Source organism: Larimichthys crocea, chromosome III (genome assembly GCF_000972845.2).
Source record: "Larimichthys crocea isolate SSNF chromosome III, L_crocea_2.0, whole genome shotgun sequence".
Classification (NCBI taxonomy): domain Eukaryota; kingdom Metazoa; phylum Chordata; class Actinopteri; family Sciaenidae; genus Larimichthys; species Larimichthys crocea.
The window spans coordinates 35,713,804-35,729,639 of NC_040013.1; the positions used below are offsets into that span (position 1 = coordinate 35,713,804).

At 40.0% G+C, this 15,836-nt stretch overlaps 1 protein-coding gene across 2 annotated transcripts in view; it reads left to right on the forward strand.

Annotated features, from left to right (window-relative positions):
- Nucleotides 1–15,836, forward strand: part of LOC104922979 (ADP-ribosylation factor-like protein 15) — a 94,188-nt gene that overhangs the window by 31,662 nt on the left and 46,690 nt on the right. For both annotated transcript variants that reach the window (XM_010735947.3, XM_010735946.3), the window contains exons 2-3: nucleotides 4,828–4,972; nucleotides 6,407–6,466. In XM_010735947.3, the coding sequence (XP_010734249.1) occupies nucleotides 4,828–4,972; nucleotides 6,407–6,466 (205 nt within the window). The remainder of the gene's footprint in view (nucleotides 1–4,827; nucleotides 4,973–6,406; nucleotides 6,467–15,836) is intronic.

Consider the following 15,836-nt stretch of genomic DNA (forward strand, 5'->3'; position numbering starts at 1 on the left):
GCGGCAAATAACAACAACAACTGAAGGGGGGAGAAGATGAATGAGGATGAATGAATGTGCCCCTTCCACTCACCCCCCCTTTGCCCACACACCCCCTCCACCTCCCCTGCTCCCCTCTACCCTTCCTTCCTTCCATCTCTAACAGACTGCCTTCCTGCATGCCCTTCTCCGCTCCCGCCCTCCGCTTACCCCTGGTTTTGCAGCCCTGTGTTATGACTGTGGCCGGTGTGTATTACACACATATCTGTTAGCGCCGCTCCTCCGTCGGGACGCCCATATAAAGGACTGTCATTTCCAAAGGTCAGGAGTGAGCCCTGCACACAAGTGTTGTCCCGACACTTGGTCTGGAAAAATAAAAACGGCCTGCTTGCCCGTCCGTGTCCTGTGTCTGTCTGTCTACAGTGTGTATAACTCCCAGAGGCAAATGTCTCAGATGTCCTTTCCCTTTTCTCTTCCTCCTCTCTTATTTCCTTTGCTATCTCCACTGTTGTTGGGGAATCAAGATACACAGCTTGTGTAAATTGGCAGCGAAGGAGGAAGTCATGGTTTGCTTTTTGGTGTGCCTAGCTGTTGGAAATGCCTGGAGGTAAATGTGATACCACAGATTTTAACAGGCATTATTACACTCATTAGCACCATCGCTGGGCCGAGTGCAAACAGTTCAAGCATATCAGTTGATGTGTAACCTACCTTTCAACAGGAAGTGTGCCACGCTACAGACATGTTGAGCAAGGACATGACCCACTGTGTTATATTGGGAGGGCACGTGTTTTGTGTGTCTGAGGCTTATGCTACACAAAGTGTACTTAAGAATCTACATTCTAGTAACAGGTTTCCTTTTTTGCCAGTTTCCAGATTATTGTAGGAATTTTGGTGGACCCACTGAACTTCCCTCAGTGTATGCATATGCCTAATTACCTTGCATTGCTGTTGGAGTTTTCGATTAGCAGTAATGATGTTCAGTAATCATCACACACACACAGTCTGCTTGCTTCAGCACTAAAAACTATTTCATAATGTTTTTAATGTCAGCATCACTCAAATGGAAAAATCACATGTCTTGTTCTTCATTATTAATACCTTTCTCCAGGAATCTGCCTCACATATTTGGTATTTTTGGAAACATTTTTAATAACTGACTTACTTTAATAGTCATGAGCTTAAAGCAGCTTATTATGGTATTTTGTCGAAATATCCTCGTTTTATCTAAACTCATCTACCAAGCCAGTTGTGGAATTTGCTTGGATAACGTTAGCCAAACATCTGGAAAGACACGATACTATGTAATGATTCTAATGATCCTAAAATACTGCAAAACCTTTCTGGGCAAGACATTGGACTGATAATGTTGTTTTCCCCGAGTATTCCAGCAACAGCTTTAGTTGATGCTGCACACCTGCTTAGATGTTTTAGAACTGTGCAGAAACGGTACGTGCTCTATTACTATTAGCATGTTCCTAAGCAGCTTGTTGGGATACCTCAATTTGGAACATGCTGTCATGCCACTGCCCATTTTCCTGTCCTGTGGTGTCTCGACAGTAGCCAGAGAGTACGAGAGTGAAACACGAACTAGTCTGCTGCGGTGGTAGTGGCTTCCCTCTAACCCACATTTATTACCTCTAAAAATACAAAGTGGTTTTCTAAAATGAGCCTGGCTCCTGTTCTGTCCAACTACGTCAGGTGAATTTGTAACACGATGGGTTATGAACCATTGACAAAACTGTTTTCTTTGAAAATGTTCAACTCCAACTGAATCCTCCAATTTGTACTGGCTGATCCCTGTGCCTCGCTCTTTTTCCATGTATGTACTATGTAAACATACATGCACATTAACAATTATGTAGATCAACAGTCATTTGAGGTCAGTAGGCTCCACTGGTGTTATTTAGGCTGGATGATATAGCATGTGTTAAGACTTGTGTTGTTTAAAGGAAAAAGAAACTGCAGTGACTGTTTTCCTCTCGTAACACTGATTTCCGTTTTAACTTGCATCATTTACATGAGGCCAAATGCTATTAAGTTCACTGTTTGTAAAGTTATGGAGCTGCCCAGACCTGTCCTTACACAACCACTGGTAGAACAGCAGTCGTGTCTTTAGCTTCTGTTCTTGTGTGCTTGAGCTCTGGTCCGCTGCCAGGAGGCCCAGTTATGTCACCCATTAAATGTCTTGACATCTTTTTCAAATTGGAGGCTGGGGGGGGGCTGTTTTTCTTCCCTCCTTCTTTCTGTCATGCATCTTTTCAGGAGACATTCATCTGAAAAATTGCAGCCTGGCTATGTCTTCAGTGATATTTATATTCGACAGTGCTTCTCATTTACATAAAGCCTAGCTAATCAGCTTTCACAACAACAGTGAGGTAATGTCTCGGCAGGTCTTTCAGGGAAGCGCAATTAAAACATGTCCAATCCTATAAGAGGTAGCCAATCAATAAAGTCTAGGAATGGCAGACTTTTTATGGAGAGTGTTCTGGCAAGGAGTTAAAAGGTTTTATTTGTTTTTTTTCTTAAAGATTTCCCTCTTTTTAATGCACAGGTGGCATAGCAGTTTAACAGTACCCTGAATAAACAAGGAAGTTAAGCTGATGAGCCACCACAGGCACATGTCTTTCTTTGTGACAGTACATGTGAGAATATTTTTATAACTCAGTCACTTCCACCTTGTGTTGAACATACTGTAAATCACTCAAACAACATTCAGGGAACTGTTGACTGTGTATGTTGAATTCAATTTCCAGTTTTAATCTCAGCTGTTCGTCTGGATGCCTTGGAGATTTATGGAGGTAGTCATCATTGGTCAGTCTCATTTGAGCTCTGGGTCTCAGTGACACAGCACACTGACTCTCAGATCATTGAGTGTGTGGTTGACAGGGGAGGGGCATGTGTCTCGAGGTAAGCAAAGGCCTCAGGACATATTTATTTTTCTCCTGTGAGCCTTTTGAGCAAGCTCTCCTCGTCAATCTTGTGCCGTCAAAGAGGGCCAGAGGTGGGAGCTCCCATCTCTTTCTCTCTCACAGGGGCCACTGTGTACATAGGAACCCTAGGGTCAGGCCTTGGATGCTTCTTTGGTAACTGCACTGTACATGGAGAGAGTTGTGGTGGGAGTTGTCCCGTCTGTCTGCTCACACACAACCAGTGAGGCAGCAACCTTGTCATGTATACCTGCTCCCTTTCACAAGGGAGTAAATAAATAATCCAACTTCATAGCTACACCATAGCATTGTAGTTCTTCCATTGCTCCTTCTCTCAACCCCTCACTTCCTCTAAAAGATCACTTTGAGGGATTGACAGCCGAAGGGCACATTTCACCTTTTACAGAGACTTCACATGTAGCTTCAGGGAAGGTAGGTGTAGGGGGTGTAGAGGCAGCAAGGGGAGATGAGAGCACGAAAGAGAATAGAATGACCTCATCAAACCAAGTTTTTACATGTGTTCCCCCATCAGACGCGCGTGTGTTTCTGATCTTACGTTTTTCTGCAAGAGGAGAATGTTTCCTGTTTGAGCAGACTGGCGGGTTCACCAAAGAGTCGGGGGGGTCGGGTTGCTCAGCCGACGTCTGGTTCTGTTGAAGCAGATTCCCCACATCTCCATCAAACAGCAGCTCTGTTTTGGCACGGCTCTGAAAACTGACCCTGGTGGTCACTGATGTCTGGGGGTATGTGGAAGAATTGGAGCTGCAGCACTCTCTGCTGCTCCTTTGTTCACCTCCAATTTGCTGATCTGAGGAACATTCTTGCTCATTTTAGACAACAAGCAAACTGCAAGGATAGGAGTTCTTGTCATCTTGAACTAAACCTAAATCTTGAACGTTTGCCAAAGATACTTGAACGTTGACACAGAATATTTGTTTACCCTCTCATTTGTTTATATCTGCTTCTCCCCACTGAGGTATACGTTTGTAATGGCATGCCCAAGCACACCTGGAGAATGTGCGCACAGATATAAAGCAGTTCATGTACACTTGTGCATGTGTTTTCCTTCCTGTCAGACTCTTTGATTGAACAGAATAGCAGTGTGTTGAACAGGGTCGTCCCCTGACAAGAGCAGTAAGCATTCTTGTGTTGATGTTCCTCCACCTGAAATGTGATATAGTAGATGGGAGAGAGCGTGTGTGTGTGTGTGTGTGTGTCTGCCCTGCCTTGTCCAGACTGGTACCCTGTCTTGCTAATAAAAGAGATCTCTTTTTAGTTTTGGATACTGATCTCTCCACACAAGTTTAAAGATCTCATTCACGGTTCACACTGCATTTGCCCCTTAATGTCTCACAGCAGGGCCAGGCCGTGATTCATGGAGTGACAGGTCTGCCTCTGGCCGCCATAAGGGCCCAGTCAGACAAGGTCCACACACACAGACACTGCAGACAAAAACATGTTGCGCCAGCCGCTTAGATGCATGCATCTAACACTCCTAGTCCGCTACACATCTTTTTCCATGTAGATTTTTACTCTGTATGACATGATTATATTAAGTCATAAAAGTAAAACATCCTGTGGTTTTATTTTTTGTCATTGCTCATTCTTTGTTTAATTCTCTCTAGTGGACCATGGTTAAACATTTTGCTCCTCTTACATCAACTGACAATCTGGAAGTGTTTCATAGACCAGACCCGTTTTTGACATGTAGTCGAGTTTCCTGCTTCATCATATGAAGACAGCTGTAATCCCCGTGAGAGCGGTCTTGCCGAGTTTGAGAGACACAAGAGTTTATTACAAGAATATTCACTTTACGGGCTTCTGACGTCAAATGCACAATCTTAATCACCACCCCAATAGTCTCCAGGTGTATTTGGTCTTTTCCAATGCATTTATTGTTTTGTTTCTCTTGTTTTAGTGTTTCCGGGCACTGTGCTGTAAAGGACCTCCACCACCAAGACCAGAGTATGATGTGGTGTGCATTGGCCTGACAGGTGCTGGAAAGACCAGCCTGCTCTCACGCCTATGTAGTGAGGGCAGCGACGGCATCGTACCTACAACAGGTATTTGCACATGACTTGGAGCATTTATTCAGTTCAAAGTGAAAATGTGTTATATAGAAATCTCCGCAAATACACCCATCGCCCTTCCCTCACATGCACTTTAATGTTTCAGGCACATGTTGTCCTCTGGATTAAGATCACAGATAGATAATACTATCCAGGTCTTACAGCCCTCCAATAGGGAGAAGCATGTCTTCCAAAGTCCTAGCACTCATGCCAGAAACGTTCTGTGCTATGTCACCAGCCAATACTCCGCTTCTTTCTTCTAGTCAAGTGGGAGGCTGGTGTTAAGTATGTCCAGAGGTGGAAGCTTTAGGGTTAGTACATCATTCTCTTGGTAGTCAACGCTCTGCTTTCCATATACGCAATGCAATCCCTCAAGGACACTGACATTCCTCTTTCCTCCCCTGGTATTGTCAGCAGTCAGCTTTGAGCTGTTGCAGGAGTCCTATTTTAGATTTAGTCATTGTTCACTTTCACCAGTAGAAGCTAAATATAAAGTAATTCCCAAATGTGCTGGCTGTAACCATTAATGTAAACTCTGTGGCAGGAGGTCGTTCAGTGGAGTGATCACCTGTCTTCATCTGCCATTGAATAATCCTTAACTGATCAAATGTGTTGATTACTTTCCTTGGCAGAGAATTATTTTAGCGTACTTTCATGAAATGAGATCTAGCTGTCAGCACTGTCTGTGTCTGCCAACATGTATGGAGGGGAGATCATGAAGAACAGTGAGGGGGAGGTCTGCCCCCACTTCTTACTTCATGATTTTGCACTGTTGTAATGTGCCTAAAAACCACATTTAGTTAATTCAGAGGAAAGTCATAATCGGTTGTCTCTCCCATCTTGCCTGCTTCTTGTGAATGTTTCCAGGAAAGGAATTCCCACCAAGACAATTTAGCATAATTTGAGTAACATTAAATCTCATCCTTCAGTGAGTTTCTTTATTATTTCCCACCGTATGCAACCACAGAAACAAACCACATGATACATGGTGGCACTTCAGACATTAGTTCTAGTTCTTCACTAACTACAACATAGAACAAAACACTTTTCTGTTTAGCTTTTCTTGTTTTTCTATTTTGCTAACTCAGACCACACAAAGTGTTATTTTCTGTAGTTTTACAATATAAATACACTCCTCAGTCCTCTTTGTGTTTACCAGCTGGTGGTTTGGAAAAGGTACACTAAATATCCTGGGGAAACTAGGTGATTAAGTGAATTTTTTTAAAATTGATTCATTTTTTTGCCATTCCCTCACCATTTAAAGGAAATGCAGCCAACACTCCTAAAAGTTTACTTTTATCACTCCTAACATGTGCCGTCCACACACACGCACAAGCACACACACACACACACACACACACACACACACGCACAAGCACACACACTTTCTTTATGCCATAATAACAATATTTTCATTTTTCTCCTCAGGTTTCAGCATCAAAGCAGTGCCCTTTCCAAATGCCATCTTGAATGTAAAAGAACTTGGAGGTAAGAAACACATGACTGTGAAACTTCCAGAATTAAATTTGACAATTTGTCACGTGTAACCCACAGCGTGAATCTGGAGGTGAATGTGTTGCAGGTTTCTTGTGCTGGCCAATCCAGACATTGGCAGGTTAAGCTGTATTAAGCTTCATTTACTTCATTAGGTTTGGGATTATAGAACTAAATTAAAGAAACACAACCACCTTTTTCGAATCCAGAGTGAAATATATATATATATATTTAAAAGCAATTGCAGGTAATAATTTAAAAAAAGCCTGTTTGTTTTTACCTTCAGTAGCATCACACCTTTCGGTCACAGACTGACATTTGTGTACAGACGTCAGACCTGTTAGTGTTTTTAGAACTGGCTGTACAATCTTATTCCTGGAAACTGCACTCGAGGAATCCGTTTAATAAGCACAGATGAGGGATCTTGAAGTGGAGATACGTAAACAGACCAAATGCAGTGGGAGGTTTACACTCCTTAAAGGGAGAGAGATAAATCACTACTACCTCTTCTCCTACAAACAACTCAGTGACACAAGAAAATTCATTGTTTTGTTGAGAGTTGAAATAATTTATGTTGTTTTCTGTGCACTATAGGCACATGACAGGTGCAGTGCATGTTTTGAAGGCTCACCCAACCTAGCCTCCTGAAAAGATACAAAACACACACCCACAGACACAGACACTAACACACACACACAAAGAGGCACTGGGGGACCACCAACGAGGGTGCTACCAAATTTGGACAGAGTGCATTAGGGGGTTTTCAAAAGAGGTTTTTCTGGATTGGTTCAAAGCCAGTCTGGTGGGACATTATTGTGGTTGGAAAAACACTGGTCCCACGGATGACACGTTTGATTTAGATACGTTAGTATAGGCTGCCACCACAGCAAAGGATGATGAAATCTGTTCTCTTTTTCTCTTTGCCCCCCTGCACGGACCCATACTCCCCTGCTCCTTTTCTTGTAAATACACAGAGCACCAGAATTTGAGCGATTTACGGTGCCATCCGTTATGGATGGTTTGCAGAGGCCAAAATCAAGCACATGATGTTCTGACACATCTACTGACTCATTTTTATTTGGAGCACAGTATTGGATTTAGGTTTCTGCTTGAGGTGAAATGTTGACATGCAGCCCATTTGTTTGGCTGAATGAAGGCGTACTCTTCTGGTTCCAAATGTATATGACGTAAATGTGGAGTCTGGAGAGTTGGTGCTCTTGCGTAATGTTCCACTGATTTTTGTAATGAGCCTTTCAGATCGTTTTCTGATTAAAAGAGTCCCTTTCCATGCTGTTTGAAACTTACTCAACACTTCCCATTTCTGTCAGTATACTTTTTCTTATCCCATTTCCCAATGGCTTTAAAACAAGCAAACATGACTGTTTTAGTTTTATGTTACTTTGCACTGCATCAATGATGCAGAAAAAAGGACACAAGATGTGACGCACAGACATCAGTATTCCTGACCCCAAAAAACTTGTTTTACACAATACCTTTGTGGCTTGTTCTCTTCACTCAGCCTTGACTAAGGCAAGGGAAGAAGCGTGAAGAAGCACTTCCCATGTATCTCCTTCCTCTCTCATCGGAAAGCCTGTTGAATGTCAATGAGGTATTCTCTCTTTATATTAAGAATTGGCTACCGGAAATTGGGTTGATACACGTTGATAACTGCTTATGAGTATTTGCTCCTTATGGTGGAGCAAGTTGAGCAGTTTGAAACCCTTCCTCATAAAAATCCGAGCCTTCACGCTTTTTTTATGCAGTTATTCTATCCTTGCTGTTTGCTTGGCAGGGTAAGTCTGATTATTGCTCAACCCATTTCACCCTGGAGACAAAAGTGGTTTAAGTTTAACATGAAGAGGACACATGGGAAACAAGTAAGTGTTAAGGTCAACACCTTTGGCATGCAGAGAAATCTTGGATTCAGCAAAGAGCAGAGTGACCCTAACACTTTTTGGCTAAGAAGCCAGGTCTCCTTGCTGTCATTAAAGTGTTGCAGGCTATGAACCCATACAAGTGCAGTTAACTCACAACTGTATTGTTGCTAAGCCTGGTAATGCATTTTTAACTCTTCCTGCCTTGAGAGCACTGGGCCAGATTGTCATAAGCGCATGTGTGCCCTTTTAAACCAGAGGCACAAAGTAGCTTATGTGCAAGCAACCCTTGGTATGGTTCCTGTAATGATTCAGACTGGGCTACACATTTGTGTCACTCATGTATTTGCCATTGAGGTCTCTGCTGTCTGTAAAATTGGTCTATTTTCTTCTTCTCTTTTCTGTCACCCAACTCTTCTTCTCTCCAGAAGAAGTCAAAAGCAATGGTCTTTAAACCTTCTTACATGCTTCTTAATAACATTGTTATTGTCAGTTTTCTGTGTGGCCCTGATTTGTCAAACAATGTCAGTAAGAGTAAACTAATACATTTGGTTAATACAAGAGAAAGTTAGCTAAAGAACATATTTCTTAACCTGGTTGTCTACATGAGTGCATGTGCATGACAATTTCAAACAGGCCAAATATTGCAGTGACAGCAGAGTGGCAGGATGAAAGGACAAAATAATTAAATCCAAAGTCAGACTGAAGCTCAACTGAAATAAATTAATCTAAATAAATTGTTTTCCACAGCTGAACAGCAGACTATTTGTGAAATTCAAACACATGTGCATGCTAAAAGACAAAATGTGTGGTCTTTGACTACAGAGTCTGTCCTCTCTCAGTCCTGTCAATTCAGATACATGAAAAACATCCATCAAGCTACAGTGTCATATATAAGTAATACGCTTCATTCATTCGTTCATTACATCAAAGTGAAAGTAGGAGAGTAATAGGAAATAGAGAAGGTGGAAAATCATTTAGTGTTCTATCACAGCCACTTTTTAAAATATGAGACTGGCACAGCAAGGCACCATCACCTGTATGGAACCTATAATATTTTTTTAATAATTTGAAATAACCAGTTCTTTTCTATATTCCAGTGGAAATCAGACATTTGATAGTAATTTTTATATACTTATATAAATTATTTTAAAAAGTTTGATTCAATGTGCAATTTAAAGGTTTGTATGCTTTTATTTGTGCGTGCATGACAATTGATGAACATATACATGTGTTGCATGCACTGTGCATAAATACTAATGCACTGTAAAGTCCATATTATCATCCATTATTAGTCCATCATGTACATATACAGACAACATGAGGGAAGACGGGTACGATGCAAGAGCATCATATAACATTTACCAGTTGTATATGACCACCAATGGGCAGAGGAAGTAAGTGAGCACATATCTGAACAAAACCACTAGATTTTAGTCATCGTAGACTCAATGTGGTTCTTATTACTATCAAATAGGACCACAGTGTGTGTTACTTCGTCCAGCAGGGAAGCTTTACTTTTGCATAGAAAAAGACGTGACCAAAAGTAAAATAATTTGTAAATTGTCATTTGTGTTTAAAGCAGATGCTGGCAGCCACAGACTGTTCTGATTTTGGAGTTCTGAAGACAGACATGTAACTGATCTCTATTTGAGGCCTCATTCAAGGATATTAGCCTATTTGATGTTGGGTTCTTTGTTGACACTGGGTGAATGGTGCGTCAAAGATACTATGGGGGACAGCCCATTTATATCTTGAAAGTGCATTAGCCGAACCAACTTTTGAAGTTCAAATTTCAAAAATGTTCAAGAACAGAAGTATTCTATTTTAATACTGCAAATTTATAGTGCTGCGTCAAGTGTGCAATGACGATGAGGGCATATCCATTGGCACTTGATATTATTATGTTGGAACAACAGCCTATATGTGTGCTGGGCAAAGTGGAATAAGAATAGACAGGGTATGGTGATTAATCATTACACTTTCAACCAGTCACATTACTTGTCTGCAGCTATAAACAGATGTGTCAGTCACAGTGGCACATGATGAAAATGGCTCATCCAGTGGAAAGAAGGGGTCTAGAGTAAAAGGAGCAAATGTAACACAATTTATTTATCTCAAATATTAAGAGCTGCCTCATTTTTATAAACCAGATCTGTGCAAAATTGAGAGGGATTGATGTGCGTTTCAGGCTAGGCCTCACACAGGAACTGTTTACTTAAAAACAGACACTGCTGAGACTGCAGGTTGATGGGTGTATCAACAGCTGAAGTGTTTTCCACCTCACTCCAGCTCTAGCCCCAGCTCATTCCTCAATGAAGTAAGCAAACTTTATTACTAGAGGCCTCCCTCACTAGTCCCAGCGCTCCCTCCCATCACTGTATTGTAGCTGTTTTGTTCAGAGAAAAAACACTGTCTGCTTTTCGTTAGGGAGACTTCAAAGAGGGTTGCTTTCAGTGTTTCAGCTTTCAAGAGTGAAAAAAGACCTGATTAGCACCATGTTTGCGTTTCTGTTCACAAAAAAAAGCTGGCAAAAAGCGTGAAGGCAGAAATGTATGAGAAAGTGTCGTTCAAGCTGACTGTGAATCTGAAACCATACCTGCTTCGATACCCAACAACAAACAGAACAAGTCTCAACAGTAGCCTAATTTAGTCCAAATGGAAATAGGGTAGTTGTTTTCAACTGTGTTGACTAATCTTTGAGATGTAGACCATCACAATCTGTTTAAAACTGGAGGATGAATTTACGGATCACACACACACATCAGCAAGTAAACACAACTGAGGGAATCTGAATCCATGCTGAGGACTATCTGCTTTTAATTTTTTCTCTGTAATTGTTTGCTTATGTTTCACTGGCATTTGCCTCTAAGTTTGGTTTATTAACTCAGAGTCACAACTTGGTAAACTGTTCCTGCACTATTAGAATCATGACTGCCACATAATTGTAAAAATCTGACTACTCTCTGTAGATCACAACATGTTTTGAGCCTCACTTTTTGTGACCCTGAACCCTGTGACCCTTCAGTCTCTCTACAAAATCTCAAAACTCTGCCTAAATAGAGACAATCAGATACACCATAACAAATATATACACTATATTTTCATCTAAGTGCCATTCTTTAGTCTTTGCGAGTTGAAACATAATTCATCATAATGTGTCATGTACTGTATATACGATTGTGCGTGCTTCTGAATTTGAGCATTTAATCATTTTAGCAAAGACATAAAACTACAATGACTGCAACTAATGACTATTGTTATCATAAATTATTCCACCAGTTGTTTTCTTGATTAACTGTTTTGTCACTGTCACATAAGACAAAGAGAAGCAGCAAATCCTCCCATATTAAAACTGCATCAAAATAATGTTTGAAATTTTTGATAAAAAAAACTTGGTAATTTAATTTACTGACAACACAACAGACAAAGGGAACACAGGAAAAGTTGGCTGTATCAGTAATGAGTGTAAGTCATGTTAAGCGTTTCGAATAACAATGGCCTGTAGCATTTGGCTGTGTATATGCAATGAATCATCAAATGTCCACGAAGCATAACATAACATATCTACATACAATGCAGTCATTAAGATTTATGTCTCCCAGACCTCATGCATACATGTTGAATGTTCATATACTATATGCAGTACATTAAATAAGTAATTTCACTCATTTACTACAGAGGGTTGAAAAAGTTTTGCTTGGCTGACTGAGTGAGTGAGAGAAGGATGGGTGGGCTGGGCGAGGTGTTTACCCCAGATCAGATTTCTATCCATTTGATCCCAGAGAGGGTTATTCTTTAACATGACAGACTGACATCACATACTTGTTTTTTTCCACAGTGTAATATTGTCGGGAAATGTTGAAATCATAGCATTTATAAGTTGTTTTATGTAGAGAAACATAAAACACAGATACAAAAAATATGATCTGCAGGGTGCAAGTCACAGTAAAACTGACATGGGTATATATTATATGTATTTTTTTTTTTACTCATGTAGTGCTTCTGTCTGTATGTATAGATGGGTACATGTGGAAAATTTTGCAGCAGTGAAGTTAGGATAACCAATTAACAATCTTGCACAAACACTAGGTTTTAGGCCATTCCCTTAAAAAGAGAAAATACTCCATAGCTGACGCACCATTTTGTATCAGTGTTTAACAACTCAATCAGGGGATTAAATCAATCTTGGAAAAGCAAAAGATACTAATTCCCTTTGCCAAGCGTAGCCTCTGTAGACAGTTATGTCATGTGGCCACAAGATATGTTTTATGATATTTGGTCCTGACTGGAAATTGTTGCTCTGTTTCCATTACTAACATGATAGCTTGTTTTGTCGCTCTCTGGACCTACACATTAAACCAACAGCTAAATGTATCATGTTTAGGCAAGTGAAAAGCTTGTTTAAAGCTATTCTGGGAAATGTAAGTTGTAACTTAAGATAGAGGTGGACACGAGAAGTTCAGGGAACATGGATAAATGGTCATTCTTCCTCTAAGGATTCAGTTGTATTTTTTAAATAGTTTTCCAACAAAACATGCCAGAATAACTGTACTATACTGTGTGATATTTTTATTGAGTTGACTTAAGAGAAATTAGTTTGTCCGCATAATTTTCCAGACTTCGGTGAGGAAATATGTTTTCCTAGTGCTATTCATTATTTTCTTCATAGTCAAAACCCATACTGAGAATAAATGAGGCAATAAGTCTTCCTGATGAGTCAGTACTTGACAGGGTCAATAAGTGACTTGACTTTTACTGACTTGCTATTTTTATCTCACACTGCGGCTAAATATGTCTGTAAAAAATATGAACATGTGTCTTTTTATCATTTCAAGCCAAATATTGAGGCTATAAACAAAAATGTTCAATGCCAGAAAAGTAGAGAGGAAGGGAGAAGAACTAGCAAAGGAATGTAGTCTTACTCATAGTGCACTTATTTGATTAATGATATATAGTAGGGCTTCCAGCCTCCACCCAGAATAATGACGTCATGTTTGGAAATCCTCCTGAAAGGCCAATAGGTGGCAGAAGTTGCCAACAAGATCCAATGAGACGCGATGGACTTTCCACCATTTCCAGGCAAAGATGAGACAAACTTCCTAGTCAATCTCTCAAGTGCCACTTTGTCTGATAGCTTTCCACTCCAGTGAGAGGTGTGAGTAGAAAGAGTGGGGGAGGAAAAGAAAAGAAGGGAGGGAGAGCATGAGGGAAGCGAGGTAAATGTCACTGAGAGCACTTTGTCATGTTTAAACATTTGCCAGCCTCACAGTTCGTCACTTCTTGGCAACTATCTTACTATGAGCAATAACAAAACAGTTCACAAGATTGCAAAGGAAGTAACTCCACCAGACGGAGGAGCATTATTTTGACCAGAGAGAGTACATGTGAAACAAAATGCATTTACTTGCATAAGAAATGTGGCAGAACGCTTTGTAGCTGTTTGTATGGGCTGCTTGCATGTTTGGTGAGCATAAACATTGACTTGAATGAAAACATATTTTGAAATGAGTAGCATTGAACTAATGAAATATTATCAAGGTGTAAAAAGCAGAAGACAAGGCAAATATATATTTAATTATATTAATAGTCAATAGTGCTGTATCTGTGTTGGGAAAGGGACTTCATATACATGGCTGGTTCATAAGTTAACTATAAAATTTCGTCATGCCTTGAACATCTTCAGAAAAATGTTTCACAATGTTTTCTTGAAATTTTGTGAATTTAAGGGGGGGAAGAGTGAAGTCCTCGGAAGTTTTTGAAAATAGACATGGGTCATTTGAAGTCCTTGAATATGAATATGAATATGAATATGAATATGAATATATATATACTCTCCGCAAGAGTAGAAACTGAAGTTCTTTTAATTTGTCTTATCTAACTTAACTAGGCTATGTTCTGCTGACTGCATGTGTATCTCACAGGTGCACCATTGTTTCATTGTTGCTAGTTCTCATTATAACATCTTTCAGTCTTGTAACAGTAATTAACTTTGATCCATGAGTGAATTGAGGGATTTGGTCCCGGAAAGTCCTTGAAAAGTCTTTGGATTAGAAGTCTGAGAAGGTGTGGGAACCCAGTAACCAGGTAATAATTCATCATAGTTTTTTAATGAAGAAAACCAAATAAAGCTAATATTCTGATTTATTTTTTTTTATTATAAAAATAAACTGGAATCTCTATCCTTAAGTCTATCTTTGGAGTTACAAAACCTCACCTCCTGTCAGCTTGAAATTTGCAGTTTCCTCATTAAAGGAGATCAGTGGCTGTGAACAACTTGTGTTCAGTCAGTCACAATGGATTCCAATAGTCACAACAAAGGAGCAAGATGTCCCAATGCTGAGCATGAGTAACACGCAGTATATGACAAGCATATCATGGTTTGTGGTGTTGAGTGAGTTTGTCAGCATCAATGAAGACAGGGTGACAGCAGACGCTGTCATCAGGCAGTCATTCCTAACCTCACGAAGAACATTTTCTATATTCCTTTGTTTTTGCATTGACTGAATAGTAATATGATGAGAATTTAAAATAAATGTTAAACAGAAACAGCCTTCTATCGCTGCTAGATAAAAAAGAAAGGTACTAGATTTGCTTGTAAAAGGTTGAGCATTTCCAGATCCAGAGTTCTGTAGTTTAGTTTGCAGACGGTTTGTATTGAAGCGCCAGTGCATAACTGATTTTTTTTTTCTTCTTTTTTTTAAATTGAAAAATTGTGTTCAGTCTGAGAGGATTGTTTTTGACAGGGCCATGGTTGCTGAAGATTGAAGACGGACTTTATTGCCCTGAAATTAGTCTGTTAGGAAATGTCCCAGGCTGTTAACTAGCCCCACTAAGCTATACTAATCACATGGTAATGTTTTGTTTCAGGTGAGAAATGGGCAGTGGTTGGGTTCGGGTTAGCATCTGTTAAATCCTATGTAGCAGATGTGGTTTGGACGGATCCTGAGTGAACTTACATTGAAAAAGTGCAGAGAAATTTATCATGTGAATCATAGAAAAGAATGCTTGTAAACATCTTTCTATAAAAATTTAATTCCTCTTTAAAATAATTGCCTTTACTATGTCATGGACTGGTAGTGGAAGCAGACGCAGTGGTGGCAAAACAGATATGAGTGACTCATTTTGTGAGCATGTAGGTCTCTTCCTCAAATTACTTACACTAACAAATAAAGTTTCTGTGAACTAAACCATTGTGAGTGGACGTTCATGCTCCAAATTAGCAGACAAAAAAGGAACCATATGTTGTTTACTGTGAACTCAATGTCAGTGTGGCCTTGAAAATAAGCCCAGGCTCCATTGGAATAATTCGGTGAATAAGTGTATTTACTTTAAGGGCTTTGGAGATGACTCCTGTTAACAAACTTGTGGAGTTGCTGAAAAAATTTGGCATGAAAGAGTTTGTATGAAACACATACTACAAAGCCCTAGTGATTTTGGTTTTATACAAAACAAGTGTAATAAATGCTGTGGGTGTTTTGTTTTTTTAA